This window comes from Aquarana catesbeiana, linkage group LG07, assembly GCF_042186555.1.
Source record: "Aquarana catesbeiana isolate 2022-GZ linkage group LG07, ASM4218655v1, whole genome shotgun sequence".
In the NCBI taxonomy this organism is placed as follows: Eukaryota; Metazoa; Chordata; class Amphibia; order Anura; family Ranidae; genus Aquarana; species Aquarana catesbeiana.
The window spans coordinates 61,361,075-61,379,520 of NC_133330.1; the positions used below are offsets into that span (position 1 = coordinate 61,361,075).

The 18,446-nt window shown below is 44.0% G+C and overlaps 1 protein-coding gene across 1 annotated transcript in view; it reads right to left on the reverse strand.

The window, feature by feature from the left end:
* Positions 1 to 17,874, reverse strand: part of EOGT (EGF domain specific O-linked N-acetylglucosamine transferase) — a 97,076-nt gene extending 79,202 nt beyond the window's left edge. The window contains exons 1-5 of the mRNA XM_073592208.1: positions 17,750 to 17,874; positions 13,770 to 13,979; positions 10,498 to 10,598; positions 5,155 to 5,263; positions 4,978 to 5,072 (exon numbers count right to left, since the gene is read on the reverse strand). Coding sequence (XP_073448309.1) covers positions 4,978 to 5,072; positions 5,155 to 5,263; positions 10,498 to 10,598; positions 13,770 to 13,964 — 500 coding nt within the window. The 5' untranslated portion in view covers positions 13,965 to 13,979; positions 17,750 to 17,874. The remainder of the gene's footprint in view (positions 1 to 4,977; positions 5,073 to 5,154; positions 5,264 to 10,497; positions 10,599 to 13,769; positions 13,980 to 17,749) is intronic.
* Between the last annotated feature and the right edge of the window lie 572 nt (positions 17,875 to 18,446).

The window sequence follows — 18,446 nt, forward strand, 5'->3', positions numbered from 1 at the left end:
ATGATAATCTGATTGTTAGTACAGAGCTTTCGAGAGCCGATCAGGACAGTTCATCCGATATTATTTGATCGGACAAGCACAAATCTTTTTCGTACAATACCAGATTGTAAAATTCTCATTTAATCAGTACAGTTGTCGTTCGAAAATGCAATACAAATACACTACAATACATGGAATCACTTCTGAAAACGCTGAGTTTAATGTCTTAATATTTCTGTATTCATATATATCTGTTGTAATAAAGTTAGTAGGACAGTCATGGTCAACCTTCATAACCAGGCTGTCTCCTACCCCATGCCTATGCAAAGTTATAAACTGTTGTTTGCTGTATTTTGCACTGCCCCGAGATGGACTGTGGCGTGAGACAGCTTGCGGTTTAGATCCCCCAGCGGCGGACACGCGCCTTTCCAGGGAATGATCATGCTCCTTAGAGAGCTACGATCTATTCCCACCAGGACGATGGCCGCCCCCAATATTTGGTCACCGTGCGTAATTTCACGCATGCGCGGTGAGGAGAGTCGGATCCAGCGACGTCAGCCGGCGGATGAACGTCAGCTGGGTTGGAGGCACATAAGGACACTGGGAGTCATACTGGATATTTTGACTCAATAGGTCGGTAGTCTAATATATCAGTTTTTAAATTGTTCCATCTCAACTAAATTTATTGTTCAGTTCTAAATGTCTAATCTGTACTCTTCCTTTCTATCTGATCCCACCATGTCCCCCCCCCCCCCCCCGTTTTACTTTCTCCCCTTCTTCTCTCCTCCCCCCCCCAACCCCCCTTTTTAAAACCCCCATTCCCCCCCCTCCCTCACCCCACCCCCCCAAATTCCCCCCTCCCCTCTCTCGCCCTCTCTTCCCACCTTTTCTTTTTTCACTTGCAATACACACCTTATAGATGATGTCAGAAGATATACCATACTATCTGTAAACTATATCAATTTAAAATTCAGTGGTCCTAGGTGCTTCTCGTGTCCGCCGTGGGGGGAAAATTGCCTTTGGGTGTCTCTGTTAATGCTGCCACAATGCCGCAGTCTCCCCCCTCTCTAGGTAAGCAGTGCCTATGTATCCGTCTCAGAACTCACATCAATTTTATATGATATTAAAGAAAATAACCTTCATGTTTTGAAATATATATCAATGTCATAAATAATGGTTTAAACATGAAATTATGATTATGATTTATCTCAACAGATGCTTATGACTGGTTCCTTCTGAAGAAGCAGCAATTGCTGCAAAACTAGTTAAGGACTATCGCCAAGACGCATCATATTCGACACCCCACTTCAACACTGGGGGTCACCTTCATTTCATTTTTTGTATAATTGTTTGAAGCAGCATAAAAGGCTGTAATTATCAACTGTATCTAACTATTTTGTCAATGTGGTTTTGTCCCGCAATGTTTTTATATTCTATATAGTATTAAAATTTCTTTTATATAAAACTATACAGATCCTTGTCTACATCCTTGAGGTACCGAAATAGTCCAAACTTTTCTCCCTTTTTCCAGGGGCATTTCTGAGGTGACCTCAGGCACCTACAGTGCCTTGCAAATGTATTCACCCCCTTGGCTTTTTACCTATTTTGTTACATTACAGCCTTTAGTTCAATGTTTTTTTAATCTGAATTATATGTGATGGATCAGAACACAATAGTCTAAGTTGGTGAAGTAAAATTAGTAAAAAACTTTATACATAAAACTATTTTTCAGAAATTAAAAACTGATAATTGGCATGTGCGTATGTATTCACCCCCTTTGTTATGAAGCCCATAAAAAGCTCTGGTGCAACCAATTACTTCAGAAGTCACATAATTAGTGAAATGATGTCCACCTGTGTGCAATCTAAGTGTCACATGATCTGTCATTACATATACACACCTTTTTCAAAGGCCCCAGAGGTTTCAACACCTAATCAAGAGGCACCACTAACCAAACACTGCCATGAAGACCAAGGAACTCTCCAAACAAGTAAGGGACAATGTTGTTGAGAAGTACAAATCAGGGTTAGGTTATAAAAAATACCCAAATGTTTGATGATCCCTAGGAGCACCATCAAATCTATCATAACCAAATGGAAAGAACATGGCACAACAGAAAACCTGCCAAGAGACGGCCGCACACCAAAACTCAGGGACTGGGCAAGGAGGCCATTAATCAGAGAGGCAGCACAGAGACCTAAGATAACCCTGGAGGAGCTGCAGAGTTCCACAGCAGAGACTGGAGTATCTGTACATAGGACAACAATAAGCCATACGCTCCATAGAGTTGGGCTTTATAGCAGAGTGGCCAGAAGAAAGCCATTACTTTCAGCAAAAAACAAAATGGCATGTTTTGAGTTTGCGAAAAGGCATGTTGGAGACTCCCAAAATGTATGGAGGAAGGTGCTCTGGTCTGATGAGACTAAAATTTAACTTTTTGGACAAAGAAAATGCTATGTCTGGCGCAAACCCAACCCATCACATCGCCCAAAGAACACCATCCCCACAGTGAAACATGGTGGTGGCAGCATCATGCTGTGGGGATGTTTTTCAGCAGTCAGGACTGGGAAACTGGTCAGAGTTGAGGAAAAGATGGATGGTGCTAAATACAGGGATATTCTTGAGCAAAACCTGTACCACTTTGTGTGTGATTTGAGGCTAGGATGGAGGTTCACCTTCCAGCAGGACAATGACCCCAAACACACTGCTAAAGCAACACTTGAGTGGTTTAAGGGGAACCATGTAAATGTGTTGGAATGGCCTAGTCAAGGCCCAGACCTCAATCCAAAGGAAAATCTGTGGTCAGACTTAAAGATTGCTGTTCACAAGCGCAAACCATCCAACTTGAAGGAGCTGGAGCAGTTTTGCAAGGAGGAATGGGCAAAAATCCCAGTGTTAAGATGTGGCAAGCTCATAGAGACTTATCCAAAGTGACTTGGAGCTGTGATAGCCGCAAAAGGTGGCTCTACAAAGTATTGACTTTAGGGAAGTGAATAGTTATGCTTTTCCTGTTATTTTGTCCTATTTGTTGTTTGCTTCACAATAAAAAAAAAAAAAAAAATTAAATGATGCAAATCCTCAAACAATCCATGTTAATTTTAGGTTGTGAGGCAACAAAACAAAAAATGCCAAGGGGGGTGAATACTTTGGCAAGGCACTGTATTTCTCACATATATGTGAACCGAGCCTAAATCTGACAAGCCAACTGTCAGGGTGGAAGCAATTGGGTGTCTGCACAGATCGCTTTCACACAGCATCAGGTCATTCATGGCCCTCTCTTACCTCCAGAATTTTGGTCCCCAATGTGATAAATAAAGTTTAGTTAAAAAGAAAAAAAAAAAAGCCTAAAAAAAAAAAATTAGATGCATCCAAGCATTTAAACCCCCCCAACATATGAACATAAACACACGTGTGTAAAACGTTGATTAGACTGCACATTACACATCACCATGCATGCTGGAGTAATGGTAATAATTCCAGGGCCATTTTTTTATGGCTAACTCTAAACTGATGACCTGTAGGGGGGGCTTTTAAAATCTCTGTCTACCACTATTTTAATCTCCATGGTCACTGCTTTCAGAAAATATATAATTATTATTATTATACAGGATTTATATAGCGCCGACAGTTTACGTAGCGCTTTGTAATGTTTTGGGGGTGTTTTCGGGTGTGAAATAATTTCTAACTTCTTCCTGCCCGCGCTATAGCCAAAAGACGGCTAGAGCGCGGGCCTTAATTGCGGGGAGGGCGCCCATAGACGTCCTCCCAAGCATGTACTTTCAGTGTGTCCCTGTGGGCTGTGTGCTCTGTGATAGCTGAGTCTATGAGACTCGGCTGATTGGAGTAAGGGGCTGATCCCGGCCCCTTAACACGTGATCAGCCTTCAGCCAATGACAGCTGATCACGTGATGTAAACAGAAGATTGGTAGTCTGTATTTTTTTTTGCCTCACACTGTCAGCGTGAGAGGAAAAAAAAAAGCTGATCGCCGGCTTCTGTCAGAGGGACATCGGTTCCTCACACAGAGAGCCGTGGCTGCCTTATCTGTGCACATCAGTGCCTCCTGCCAGTGCCATCAGTGCAGCCTATCAGTGCAGCCTATCAGTGCAGCCTATCAGTGCAGCTCATCAGTGCAGCTCATCAGTGCAGCTCATCAGTGCACATCAATGAAGGAAAAAAAATTACCCGTTTTCGAAATTTTATAACAATCTATAAAACATTTTTTTTTTTTTTCTAACATTTTCGGGATTTTTTCGTTTTTTTTAGCAAAAAATAAAAAAAACAGCACTTATTAAATATCACCAAAAGAATGCTCTATTTGTGTGAGAAAAAATGATAAAAACTTAATTTGAGTACAGCATTGCATGACCGCGCAATTGTCATTTAAAGTGTGAGAGCGCTGAAAGATAAAAATTGGTCTGGGCAGGAAGGGGTTTAAGTGCCCAGTAAGCAAATAGTTAAAGTGGTTGTAAACCCTTACAGACCACTTTAACCTACAGGTAAGCCTAGATTAAGGCTTAACTGTATGTGCAAGAAATATCTCCTTAACCTATAAGGTTAAGGAGATATTTTCCTAAAAACGGGCACTGATGTCTACGGCGCGCAAGGCGATCATGCTGTCACTGACGGCTCCTGCGCACATGCACCGGAGTGACGTCATTGCTGCTCTGGCCAGTCACAGCGCCGGAGCAATCACTACCCGGAAGTCACTCCGGGTATCATGGTGGCGACGGAGGAGGTGAACGAGGGTCACTTCGATCTCAGGTAAGTAATTCATAATGAGCTCGTAGGCTAAGCTTACGAGCTCATTATGCCTTTGTCCTGCAGGGTGTTTTGTTTTTTTTTCTCTTTTTTTTTTTTTTTTTTTGTTTTGTTTTTTTTAGAGAGGGTTTACTTCCTCTTTAATGTGTGCAAAAAATTGCACAAACAGCTCTGGAAATGAAATGATTAAATAAATAGATGTTGATATTTGAGGCTGGAGTTTTCTAAATCTGTCTGACCTTTCGGGGCCTCTTCTAGGTTTCCTCAAGTCCAGGTAGAGGTTGGTGGCTCTGCAGTGTTGAAGGTTGGCAGAACAGGCCAGTAGCGAGTCACCCTAAAAGGGAGAATTATAGGAATGATTATTTCTTTTCTACCATGGTGATCAATGATAAAACAGTCTGCACAGGAATACTGACCGGCTCGTGAGGATGACATAAAACTTGCATTTCATCGATCCTCTCCTTCACATATCCGAAGTCTGCCTGTCTCCAGAACACTTCTTCAGCCTCCTTTAAGTTCTTTGCCCTTCAAGAACAAATAGATTTAGGACCCAGTCACACCAATGCGCTGTCTGCATCTTTATATGCCATGCAAGCCAAAAAGTAATTATTTAGTATGACCACAAACAGTATAAGGCTTTATGTACACAAACTTTGACCGCCGGCCGTGGAAAAACATGGCAAAATCGCGGACCGCGGTCAAAACGTTCCTTCCTGGAACGCGATTCTTCTGTGTTCAGGAGAGGGAGGTTGAATCTCCCCTAACCGCAACTCTGGTAAAAGCCTATGTGTACATGGACAGATAGGCTTTTATGGAGTTAGGTTTAGGAGCTTTTGCAAAACAAATGTTGCTAGTGTACATGAAGCCTAAATTAAAGTGGAGGTCCACCCAAAAAAAAAAAATATTACATAAAAAAATTCCTAAAAAAATGGAGGTAAAAAAAAAAAAAAAAAATTTTTGACTCACCTGAAATGGCTGGTGCTAGGCAGTCTTCCTAATCTGCCTCTTCCTACGCCGCGGTGATCTTCAGTCTTCTCCTCCCCGCGTTGTCTACTGGGGAATGGGGCGCGGTGTGTTATGGGAACTGTGTGTCCCCCACAACACATCCCGGCCTATTCACAAAGCGCTGCGTGACTCGCGCATGCGCAGTAGGAAACGGGCAGTGAAGCCATAAGGATGGCGGTGGCGGGACCCGAGAGCCAAGGGACGGGTCGGCCTCGGGCGGCCGACATCACGGGCACCCAGGACAGGTAAGTGTGCTTATTTAAAGTCAGCAGCTACAGTGTTTGTAGCTGCTGACTTTTACATTTTTTTTTTCCCGGCCGGAACCCCACTTTAAAGTATCACTAAAGTGTCACTAAACCCACATCATAAAAAATGATTGATAAATTAAGTGATGATATGATATGAATGATAAATAAATTAGGGTTTTACATGCTGTTCATACTCACTCCATGCTCTCTATCTCCACCTTCTGTTCATGTCAATTCAATTCCCAATTCAACTAGGGATTTTGCAGCTGTGGCGGCAACTCTGCACATTGCTCAGTTTTCAGTGAGTTTCTATGCTGAGCATTTCCTCCCTATCTGAGCAGCCCATGTGACTATAGAGTCACATATGTAAAAGACAGCCTACTCCCTCCCTCCTCCATGTTCACTAACCAGATAAATACAATGGGGGCAGGATATTACATGTAGATTAGTCGAGGCTTCGTCTCCCCGTTTTCTGAGACACAGGCTGGACAGGTGTGACACAGCCTGTGACTGGCAGAAATCCACCCACACCATGTTATTGACAAAAAATAATAAAGGATTTGATTTCATAGTTACATAGTTAGTCAGGTTGAAAAAAATACACAAGTCCATCTAGTTCAACCAATCATTTCAACCAATTTCAAATATATATTTGGTAAACAAGCAAAGTGCAGCGCTATAAGTATATGACATAAAAAAAAATAAAGTCCCACCAAGTGACATAACATCAATCAGTAGATATAAATGAACAAAATCAATCAATAATATACAAGGAAAATATATATGTGACATAAAAAGAGATAAGGTCCCACCAAGTGACATAACATCAATCAGTAGATATAAATAGACAAAATCAATCAATGATGGACAAGGAACTTAGATCACAGATGCATGTGAAAAAATATAAGAAAGAGTCCAAAAAGAACCATGGAATTATATTGAGTCCATAAAATAAAAAAAACCCCATCCAGGAAAGATGTGATACAGAGTATTAGTAGATAATCCACCAAGGAGTGTATGAGTAGAGTCTGCTTACCGGACGGCGATGACTGCTGTTACGGCAGTCTCGCCCAGCATAGGGATTATGGTCTCCCAAAACCAAAGGTATAAAGCGGGACCAGTAGCTTTTTCCCCGCTCGAGATCTTCCCCAGACCTTTCTTCACTGATGATGCCGTCAATATCACTTGATCTCACTTCTTCCCCCAGGGAGGTGTACGCTCCCGGCTTCCCCCAGGGGAGGAGGACGATGTAGAACCCTCTCGTTGTTTTCCCTCCTCCGGCGCCTGTTGCACATTGAATCCCCCCGGGTGACTGTGTGCAGACTCTGCTCCCCTCTATACGGACAAGTACATAGCTCGTTCACTCTTCAACCTCCGCTCCTCGAGCTACTGGTCCCGCTTTATACCTTTGGTTTTGGGAGACCATAATCCCTATGCTGGGCGAGACTGCCGTAACAGCAGTCATCGCCGTCCGGTAAGCAGACTCTACTCATACACTCCTTGGTGGATTATCTACTAATACTCCGTATCACATCTTTCCTGGATGGGGTTTTTTTTTATTTTTATGGACTCAATATAATTCCATGGTTCTTTTTGGACTCTTTCTTATATTTTTTCACATGCATCTGTGATCTAAGTTCCTTGTCCATCATTGATCATCATTGATTGATTTTGTCTATTTATATCTACTGATTGATGTTATGTCACTTGGTGGGACCTTATCTCTTTTTATGTCACATATATATTTTCCTTGTATATTATTGATTGATTTTGTTCATTTATATCTACTGATTGATGTTATGTCACTTGGTGGGAATTTTTTTTTTTTTTTATGTCATATACTTATAGCGCTGCACTTTGCTTGTTTACCATACTTTAGGAGTCAGATACTGGACTTTTCCTAGGTGCTGGCAGCTTTTTTTCCCACATTAGTTTTTTGTTTTTTATATCTGAGCGCAGCTTTGACCCTAGTTTGGGTTTCTATATATATCAAATATATATTTGTATGTCAATTTAAAACAGTGAATTGATATTAATTAATTATTTTTACTCTATTCCAAAGGCTGTTTTTTTTTTTATTTTGAACATGTGACCAGCAGCAGAGGACTAGAAGCTGCTCCTGCTTATGTTTCTCTGCAGAAAGGCTGGGAAAGATCTGGGTCATGTGACAGCTGTATATCGATTAGGAAAAAGGTACTTAGGTGTTTTGTTTAATTAAAATAATTACCGTATAATACCATTATTCACATACAGAAATAGAAGGGACAATGTAAATTAAACACGAGTCATTTGAGGCTCGTTAACATGTGCGACAGCCCTTGCTGCCCCTCTGAAAAGTGATCCCCAGTGAATCACTTTTCAGAGTGTTTGACAGGCGGTGAGGAAGTGATATGCTGCCGCCTCACTGCCTTATTTAACCCTGTAAATGCTGCCCAACCGCAACACCAGGAGGCAGCCTCATAGACTTCCATAGGTTGTGTTTGGCAGCAGTAATACCCACAGAATGCTACACGCTGTTCAATTTTTTGCCGCAGCCACAGCATGTATACAGCCCTGACCACTTGGGTGAACGAGTCTTTAGAGACATAAGTGACACCTTGTTAAGATGTCTTGTAGTAAAGTTCCAATTTCTAAAGCTCAAAACCTCAATTAGTATCTCCAGGCTGTATATGGCCTTGCCCAGACTGGCATACTTAAACATGTGCAAAAGCGGTGTTTGCCCACACAGGGATACGTGGGTGCTCTGCACATTCCTGGGTAGGCAGATCCATTCATATCAATTGGGACGCAATGGCTACACAGACACAGCCACTGCTCCCATTCTGACAGCTGTGTGGGTGCGGGTCTGCAACCACAGACGGTGTGCACTCACCCCTTCATGAACCCCTGCACCCACCTGGCTGTCAAATTGACAGCAGCCACTGTGTCCCAATTAAATGAACCGGACTGCTTGCATTGGGATGCACAGAACACCTGGGCAAACCTGTAGAACACACAATAAAGTGATCGGTATACTCTGTTAACATCAGGGGCATTGCTGGTCTGCAAAAGATCTGGGTCTAGAGCCCATAGTAGTGGTCACCAACCTTTCTGCAGGCCCCTGGGGGGGGGGGGCTTGGGGGATGTTGGCAAGCAATTTTTCCAGGATGATTGAAGCGCATTGTTTCTATTATCACATTGTAATATAACATGAAATAGTTCAACTCACCATAATGCAGAATCAGTGGGAGCCCCGAGTGTGTCACTTGCCCCATCTCCTACCACCAGATGCAGCTTGTCACTTGCCACCAGATGCAGCTTGTTACTTGCCACCATCACCTGCCACTAGATGTGGATTGTCGTCTGGCACCAGATGTGGATTGTCACTTGCCACCTAATGTGGATTGTCACTTGCCCCGTCACCTGACACCATTTGCAGATTGTCACTTGCCACGTCACCTGGCACCAGATGTGGGTTGTCACTTGCTAACTGATGTGGATTGTCACAGCATTGGTGGCAGGCTGGCAGCACTGGTCCATTTAGTGAGGGCAGGAGAGTGGTGATGCGTGGCGGGCAGTGAGAGATGATGTCATCTCACTGCTCCCCGCTGCACCTCTGACATTGAAAAGGCCTGCGCTGTGAGGGCGGAAGAGCACTGATGTGTGGCGGGCAGTGAGAGCTGATGTCATCTCTCTGCTCCCCCCTGCACCTCGCTCCCACATTGAAGAGGCCCCGCTGTGAGGGCAGAAGAGCAGTGATGTGGAGTGGGCAGAGAGAGATGATGTTATCTCTGCTTGTCTGCCCTCACCTCTCATCTGCCTCTTTCATGCAGCCCGCCCGCCGCAGCCGCGACCCACTGGTTAGGCAGGGACCCTGCAGCAAGAGACTCGGGGCTATGGGCCCCAGATTTAGGGCTATAGCCCCAATAGCCACCCACTAGCAATGCCCCTGGTTAACATTGTGCTTTAGGTTCCTTCTTTTGCTGAATGACAAATTCAATGTAAACAGGTAAACATTGGATTGATCTTTTGTTCACCGTTTTACAGCAGCCCTAAAGCAAGAGTGTGTGCCATTAGAAAAAAAAAATGGCAGGACCAAATCCTTCTGCACATACCTACCTGGGGGTCGCACAGCAAAAAATTTGGGTGTATTTCTCACCCAGGAGCCACAGGTGCAGAGCGCACAGTCTCCCATAGAAATCAATGGCTGTACATGGATAGACGCAAGTATAAACATGAACGCGCGTACAGATGTACGACCCTGGATGCGCAGACAGATGCATTCAGTGTGGTACATTTATGCGCAACTATGTTTATACAAGTACAGGTGCATACTCACGTTTTCTGCAATCAAAAAGCACCAATAACTGTATATATATAGATGCATGCCTAACAGGAAGGATAAAGTGATAAATTGCAGTACAATTAAACTTTTACAGCCTCCAGGATCACTCTTATGACACACCTATATTCTGTTTCTTAAACTGCAGGCAATAAAATATCCGTCTCCAGCTGTAAACCACATACCAAGCAAAGTCAACCTTGTCGCAGACGGGATAGCTGAACCTGTGCTCCTTCCTGCATGACTCCTCATAACCCCAGCAAGACCGACGATCGGTCAGGTGCTCCTAAAAAAACATAACCAAGTTTTTGTTTTATAGGTATTGAACTGGAAACTATAGAGTATTTGTAAGTACATGAAATGCTCAATTCACAAAGCTACCACACCAGGATAAGGACACTTCTTTCTAAAAAAAAAAAAGTGACAGTTATTTTTTTTTTTTGGGCTGAGCGCTAAAAGACTGAAAATTGCAGTTACCCGACTGAAAATACAAATCCTTATCTATTGGTTAAAGCTAACTCCCTCCCCATTACCCTTGAGTAAATGTCATGTTGCCAACAAGTGTCTGGGGAATGCCCAGGAAAAAGCCAAAGTCTACTTACCACCAGCTTGCAGACAACCAAATTGACCTATCTAACAGTAAGCGTTAAAAAATGTCATGTTGCCCTGCATCCTTCCCCTCCCGCTCACAATTGAATATAAAATATACACTATATTGCCAAAAGTATTGGGACGCCTGCCTTTACACGCACATGAACTTTAATGGCAGCCCAGTCTTAGTCTGTAGGGTTCAATATTGAGTTGGCCCACCCTTTGCAACTATAACAGCTTTAACTCTTCTGGGAAGGCTGTCCACAAGGTTTAGGAGTGTGTCTATGGGAAGGTTTGACCATTCTTCCAGAAGTGCATTTGTGAGGTCAGGCACTGATGTTGGATGAGAAGGCCTGGCTCGCAGTCTCTGTTCTAATTCATCCCAAAGCTGTTCTATCGGGTTGAGATCAGGATTAAAAAAAAAAAACCTTCTGTATGCAGCAGCCCCCCTCAATACTTATAAAGCAATGATTCCAGATGGCTGCACTTCCAAAAATCCTCTCTATTGAAGCTTAATATGACAAGTGGTTAACAGATGGAGCAGGGGACAAAAAGATGGATGCGTTTTGCACAAATCCTAGCGCTTAGTTATTACCTGACTAATGACTAAGCACTAACATTTGCGCAAAACGCATCTACCTTTTTGTCCCCTGCTCCATCCGTTAACCACTTGTCAACAACCCTTATGTAACAGCCTTGTGTCTGGGTTATTGGCTGGCCGCTCTGCTGTAATTCCATTAAGGTTAGGGGGGTTGGGGGCACAAGTTATTTGCCTTGCCCCTGAGCACTGACTCCTAACTTTTTTAGCTCAAACAAAGAAATGGCAGAGCGAAATCCTCGATAGAATGATAAATTAATTTATTCCATAAAACAAATAGAATGTTTACATGTTAAAATCTTGGTAATTGCCATGGACAGCAGATGAAAAACACAACAGGGCTGTACGCAGTGTGATGGGTGGAGAAAAGGCAAGGCTGTCAATGTGTGAGCCTGTCCTATCCCTATAGCTGTCAGGGAGATGAGATCATGACAGCTGTCAGAAAGCCCGCCATTCCTCAGCATCCTGCACATGCGCAGTCTACTTCATGTCAATCCCTTTCTGTTTGTGGAGGATAGTGCTGGGGACGGGTCTAACGCGTTTCAGAGGTTCATTCCTCCTGTTTTTATGGAATAAATTAAATTTATCATTCTGAGGATCTTGCGCTGCCATTTCTTTGTTGTTTGAGCTCCCTGGATCTTCCCGGATATTTACCTGCTGCAGCTGCAGGACCCTTGTGTGCTGAAATGAACCTTTGTCCTTACCATGCTGATACAATAGACTGCTGTCTGTTGGGCTGGACCTTGTATTGCACTTTACTAGTTTGCGTTTTTTTTTTTACTTTTTTAGCTGGCTCCTAGATTCAAAGCAAATTTGTCAAGCCTGGTTTTATGCTAATGCGTTCTATACATGAAGTTAAAAAAAACTTCTGTGTGCAGCTCCCCCCCCCCCCCCAGTAGTTACTGGAGCCCCATCTTGATCCAGCGATGTGCATGAGAGCAGCAGCTCCCCCTGGTTGTTGTCACCTCATTGGCTGAGACACTGCAGCGTGTCAATCCTAGCCAGTGAGGTGGGAGCAGGGGGGTGGGGCCGAGCCACACTGTGTGTGTCTTATGAACAGGAGCAAACCCTTGGCAAGTGGCTTTTTATGAGGGGAACTCAGCAAGGAGGAGAGGCCAGGAGCACCGGCGGGGACCCGAGAAGAGGAGGATTGGGGCTACTCTATGCACAGAGCAGGTAAGTATAACAATTATATATTTTTTTTTTAAATGCATGAGCCTTTACTATGAAGTTCCTCCTAATTGCGGCTCTGTATTCATTAATACATCACTTTTTTTTTTAAATGCAAGTGGTATAAGTACCTGAATTTGACTTACTATCAGCCTCCTGCAATCCCCTGTACAGCAGAGCTAAAACTAGAAGAGGGGAAGCATCACAATCAATCACAATGTATTTTTGCTGCAGTGCTGATGTTCTAACAAAGAACATGATCATTAGAGAAAGAGAAGACTGACAGAGAGAGGAGTTCATCAGTTTCCTGCTTCTCCTTCACTATCCAGTTGTTTCAGGCTGGGAGAAAAACAAGACCTGTTAGTGTTACTAAAGTGGAACTTCACTCTCTCAGTCAACATTGACCATTTTTAATACTTATGCCGCTAGCATTGGTAAATAGATAGGAACGTGTATCATATTTATTTGTTTTAAACCTTTTTTTTTTTTTTTTTTTTTTTTTTACACATTTCTTCAGTTACTTCCTGGTTTCCAGGCCTAGGCAAATGATGTCATCCATCCCAGAAGTCTTCAGGAGGGGAGGAGGGGTTTTCTCAGCTAAGCACACGCTTCTGCCTGCATGCCTGAGCTAAGGGCAGATGGATCCCAGGAAGTAAATGCTACATGACTCATCTGCCCTTACTCAAGATGCCCACAGCTACAAATGATAGGGGGTGTTTTCAAGTGATTTCTGAACAAAATAAAGCATGGAGCCAAAGATGGATGGATGGATGGGGGAGTTTGCAGTGTAGTTCTGTTTCAACTGCAGCAGAAAAAAAACAGGTCTCTTACCAGACAAGGCGTTGTGTGAGGCAGAGCTGTGTAAATCTCAGGACTGGATGGACAGAAATACAAATTATTTGGTAAAACAGCTCCTGTATGTACTTTATTTGTGTATTTTGCCAGTTCAACTTTAAAGAGTTTTGAATTGAGCCTCCGCCGAACTATTATTTTTAATGTGAGCACCGCAGCCACATCAGGACCTCAGATCAGCAAGGACAAACCACGTTCGGTGCAGACACATCACAGGTGAACAATGGCGGCTTTGTATGAACTTACTCTAAAGGGACAGCGAGGATCCTGGGAGCAGAGGGTGGCCACGTCTGGGTTACCGTACAGAAAGTATGGAACGTGTTCACCTGGAAGATCGATCGTCTGAAGGCTAGAGGAGTCATTTCTGACGGCGGATACAAACTCAAACCGAGCGGCAAGGTGTACTACATGTAGCAGCAATCCAGAGATTAGATACCGCATGACAAGGTCCAATTCCTGGAAAATAACAGGAACAATATTTATACAGACATAAGGAAGGAAGAGATAGATAGATAGATAGATAGATAGATAGATAGATAGATAGATAGATAGATAGATAGATAGATAGATAGATAGATAAAAAGAAAAGCGAGGAAAAAAGGGAGGGAAAGAAAAGGAAGGAAGGAAATAAAGGGGGGAAGAAAAGGGGGGAAGAAAAGGGGGGGGGAGAAAAGGGGGGGGGAGAAAAGGGGGGGGGGGGGGGGGGAGGTAAGGAAAAGGAAAAGGAAAGGAGAGGAAAGGAGATGAGAAAAGGGAGGGAGAGGAAAGGCGAAAAGGGAGGGAGAGGAGAGGAGAAAAGGGAGGGAGAGGAGAGGAGAAAAGGGAGGGAGAGGAGAGGAGAAAAGGGAGGGAGAGGAGAGGAGAAAAGGGAGGGAGAGGAGAGGAGAAAAGGGAGGGAGAGGAGAGGAGAAAAGGGAGGGAGAGGAGAGGAGAAAAGGGAGGGAGAGGAGAGGAAAAAAAAGAAAAGGGAGGGAAAGGAAGGAAGAAAAGGGGGGGAGAAGAAAAGAGAGGGACAGGAAGGATGAAGAGAAGAGCGGGAGATAGATAGATAGATAGATAGATAGATAGATAGATAGATAGATAGATAGATAGATAGATAGATAGATAGATAGATAGGAAAAGAAAAGCGAGGAAAAAGGAAAGAAATAAAGGGAGGGAAAGAAAATGAAGGAAGGAAATAAAGGAGGAAAGAAAAGGGGGGGAAGGTAAGGAAAAGGAAAGGAGAGGAAAGGAGATGAGAAAAGGGAGGGAGAGGAAATGAGATGAGAAAAGGGAGGGAGAGGAGAGGAGAGGAGAGGGGAAAAAAAGAAAAGGGAGGGAAAGGAAGGAAGAAAAGGGGGGAGAAGAAAAGAGAGGGACAGGAAGGATGAAGAGAAGAGCGAAAGAGAAGAGCGAAAGAGAAGAGCGGGAAAGATGGAGATAGATAGATAGATAGATAGATAGATAGATAGATAGATAGATAGATAGATAGATAGATAGATAGATAGATATGCTTTCCTCTCCAGAATAATAGAGCTACCTTTGTTCACCTAGGGTACCCATCTACTTCCTGGAATGAGATGCCAGTTCACAAATGTTTGACACAGAACAGCCCCCTGCTGAAACCTCTTAACATGTGACTTGCTACAAAGTTACAATGTTGCAGTCTGATCACTGGAGAGGAGACGCTTCCTCCTGCCCGCAGCAGTCTGGTGACATTCTCTGACTAGACAAAGTCACTGGACTGGAGCTCATGGATTGCTTTTAAATGATAAGTTTAAGAGCTTGTTTTGTTTGTTTTTTAACTTCCACTGTTGCAGTATAGGATGACAAGTCAGAAATGGGCTCATATAGACACGCAAGTTACTAAAAGGTGTACTTTTTTTTAAACAGCGGAAGTTGCTTGAAGTTCCCCTGGCTGGCCCTCTATGGGGTCGGGGGCTGGGAGCTCTAAGATGAAAGCCTGGAGACGATACGGAGGTGATCTGTGTGTCTATCATTGATTTCATGATCCACACAAACTCCACTGGGATGAAGGAACTCATTGTCCACCAACTCTACACACTCCAAAGTCCAGCTCACAGCAGACATATTGTAGCACAGTAATGTGTGTGGGTAGTAATGTGTGTGGGTAGTAATGTGTGTGGGTAGTAATGTGTGTGGGTAGTAATGGGTAGTAATGTGTGTGGGTAGTAATGGGTAGTAATGTGTGTGGGTAGTAATGGGTAGTAATGTGTGTGGGTAGTAATGGGTAGTAATGTGTGTGGGTAGTAATGGGTAGTAATGTGTGTGGGTGGTAATGTGTGTGGGTGGTAATGTGTGTGGGTAGTAACGTGTGTGGGTAGTAATGTGTGTGGGTAGTAATGGGTAGTAACGTGTGTGGGTAGTAATGGGTAGTAATGTGTGTGGGCAGTAGGTATTGCTGTAGGGCAAGAGGGGTTTAATGTAGCAGATTTAGTCATCCAAACTAAAAAAAAGTGTGCGTGTATAGCATAGGATAAAACTCTAAATTCCTAAAATAGATTCTTAATGGTATGGCAGTTTGGAGTATGTAGTGTATAGCACAGGGCAGAGTGTCGTGGTCCAGAGTCTGTCATATGCAGCACAGCATACTGAAGCACAGCAGTCCTGACTATGGAGCGTACGGTAATTATAATATGCTGAGAACAGAGGTTTGCTGTATGGTAAATACAAAACAGCCTACACTGTGCAGTCAGCGGTATGTGATGTACAGTCCAATGTACGCTGAGTGCAGTAGTCAGGAGTATGTAATGTACAGCACAGTGCACTGAATTGGATCTAGAGTATGCAATCTACAGAAGTGTACAGAATGCAGCAATCCAGAGTATGTACTATGCAGCAGAGTGTAAAGCATTCAGCGATGCAGAGTATGTAATGTAAAGCACAGTGTACAGAATGCAGCAATCCAGAGTATGCAATGTACAGCACAATGTGAAGAATGCAGAGTATGTAGTGTACAGCACAATGTACAAAATGCACTGATCTAGAGTATGTAATGTACAGCAGTGTACAGAATGAAGCGATCCATTCCAGAGTATGCCATATACAGCACACTGTACAGAATGCAGCAGTCCAAAGTATGCAATGTACTGCACAACAGGAATAATGCAGAGTATGTAACGTACAGCAAAGTGATAGAGAGTGTAGAGATCCAGAGTATGTAATGTACAACACAACATGAAGAATCCAGAGTATGTAATGTACAGTGCAGGCTAGAGGATGCAGTGACCCAGAGGATGTGATATATAGCCCAACATGAAGAATGCAGAATATGTAATGTACTTCACAATGTACAGAATGCAGTGATCCGGTGTGTAATGTACAGCACAATGTGAAGAATGCAGGGAATGTAGTGTACAGCACAATGTGCAAAATGCTCCAATTTAGAGTATGTAATGTACAGCAGTGTACAGAATGCAGTGATCCAGAGTATGTAATATACAGCACAGTGTACAGAATGCAGTGATCCAGAGTATGTAATATACAGCACAGTGTACAGAATGCAGTGATCCAGAGTATGTAATGTACAGCACAGTGTACAGAATGTAGCAAGTCAGAGTATGCAATGTACAGCACAGCCTGAAGAATGCAGAGTATGTAATGTACAGAATATGTATTGTACACCATGTTGTAGAGTGCAGACAGTATTTGAGATGGGGGTCGCCCATGACTGGGGGTACAGGGCAGGCGCTGGCTTTTATGAAGCGGTACACACTTTGGGGCGCCATCTATGGGATTTGGTATGTTACTACATGACACATCTACAAGTATGAACACCGTCTGATGTCATGAATTGTGACTGACACCCCATCACACTATGACATCACAGCTCCGATGTAGGTGTATCAGCACACAATAACATTCCAGTACATTGTGCTGTAGGTTAGTCCTGTACTCAGTCTGCCTGGTATAGAATGCAGTGTCTGGGCAGACAGGATTTCTATGCATTGCTCAGGCAGTCCCATCCCCTCCATGTGAGGACACCATGAAGTTCTGTACAGGAGATCAGACATGTGCAGGGATTGCTGGGATCTGTAGTCGTACAGCAGCATGCCCTTCTTTGTCATAGAAATGAGCACAGAACACACCAATGAGCTGACAGGGGGGTGAAGCAGCAGGCTGAATATGACAGAGCTGTGAGTAAGATTAGAGGAGCAGCACATTGCACCCCCCTGCATGCAGCCATGAATGGATGAGCCCAGCAGTCCTCCTCCTCCCCCCCTCACCTGCTCCTTTGCCCAGCTCCCGATTTCTGCCCGGCCGCATCACCCAGATCTCCGGCTGGCACTCGGCGAAAGAGGGAAGCCGGAAACAAGGGGAGGGGCTGAGGGCGGGGCACAATACAAACCGATTACAAGATAAGAAGAGCAGGGCGGAGCAGCCGGCTGGGATTTGGACAGGAGGGCGGGGCCACCAGATGATAAGTTGCTAGGGGCGGGACAGAGGACCAGAAAGAAAGCGAAGCTGGGCGGCGAAGGGAGGGGCTGCGGTGTAAGCGATGAAAAAGGGTGGGGAGAGAAGGGAGGAGCTGCGAGCTAAAATGAATAAAGGGAGGGGGCAACAGTAGATTGAAAGGAAAGAAGGGCGGGGCATGGAGTGGGAAGATAAAGGGGCGGGATGCCAGCTGCAGGAGAGGGAGGGAGGAGAATGGGGGCGTGGATCAGGATGAAGTAGGGCGGAGCCCTGCCAGCAACAGCATGGCTCGGAGAGGATCGCTGTGTATTTATAACAGTCCAGTATAACCAGACAGTTCCCCCGACACCCTGTACACCTCTATATACCTCTATATACCTCTATATACCTCTATACACCCACCGACACCATCCCCACGTGTCTGCTATGGAGCTGATTATTCAGAGATAACTGTCATTACATCACACAGCCATTACTAACCAAGCTTTCTATTGGTGGGAATGTCTTGGA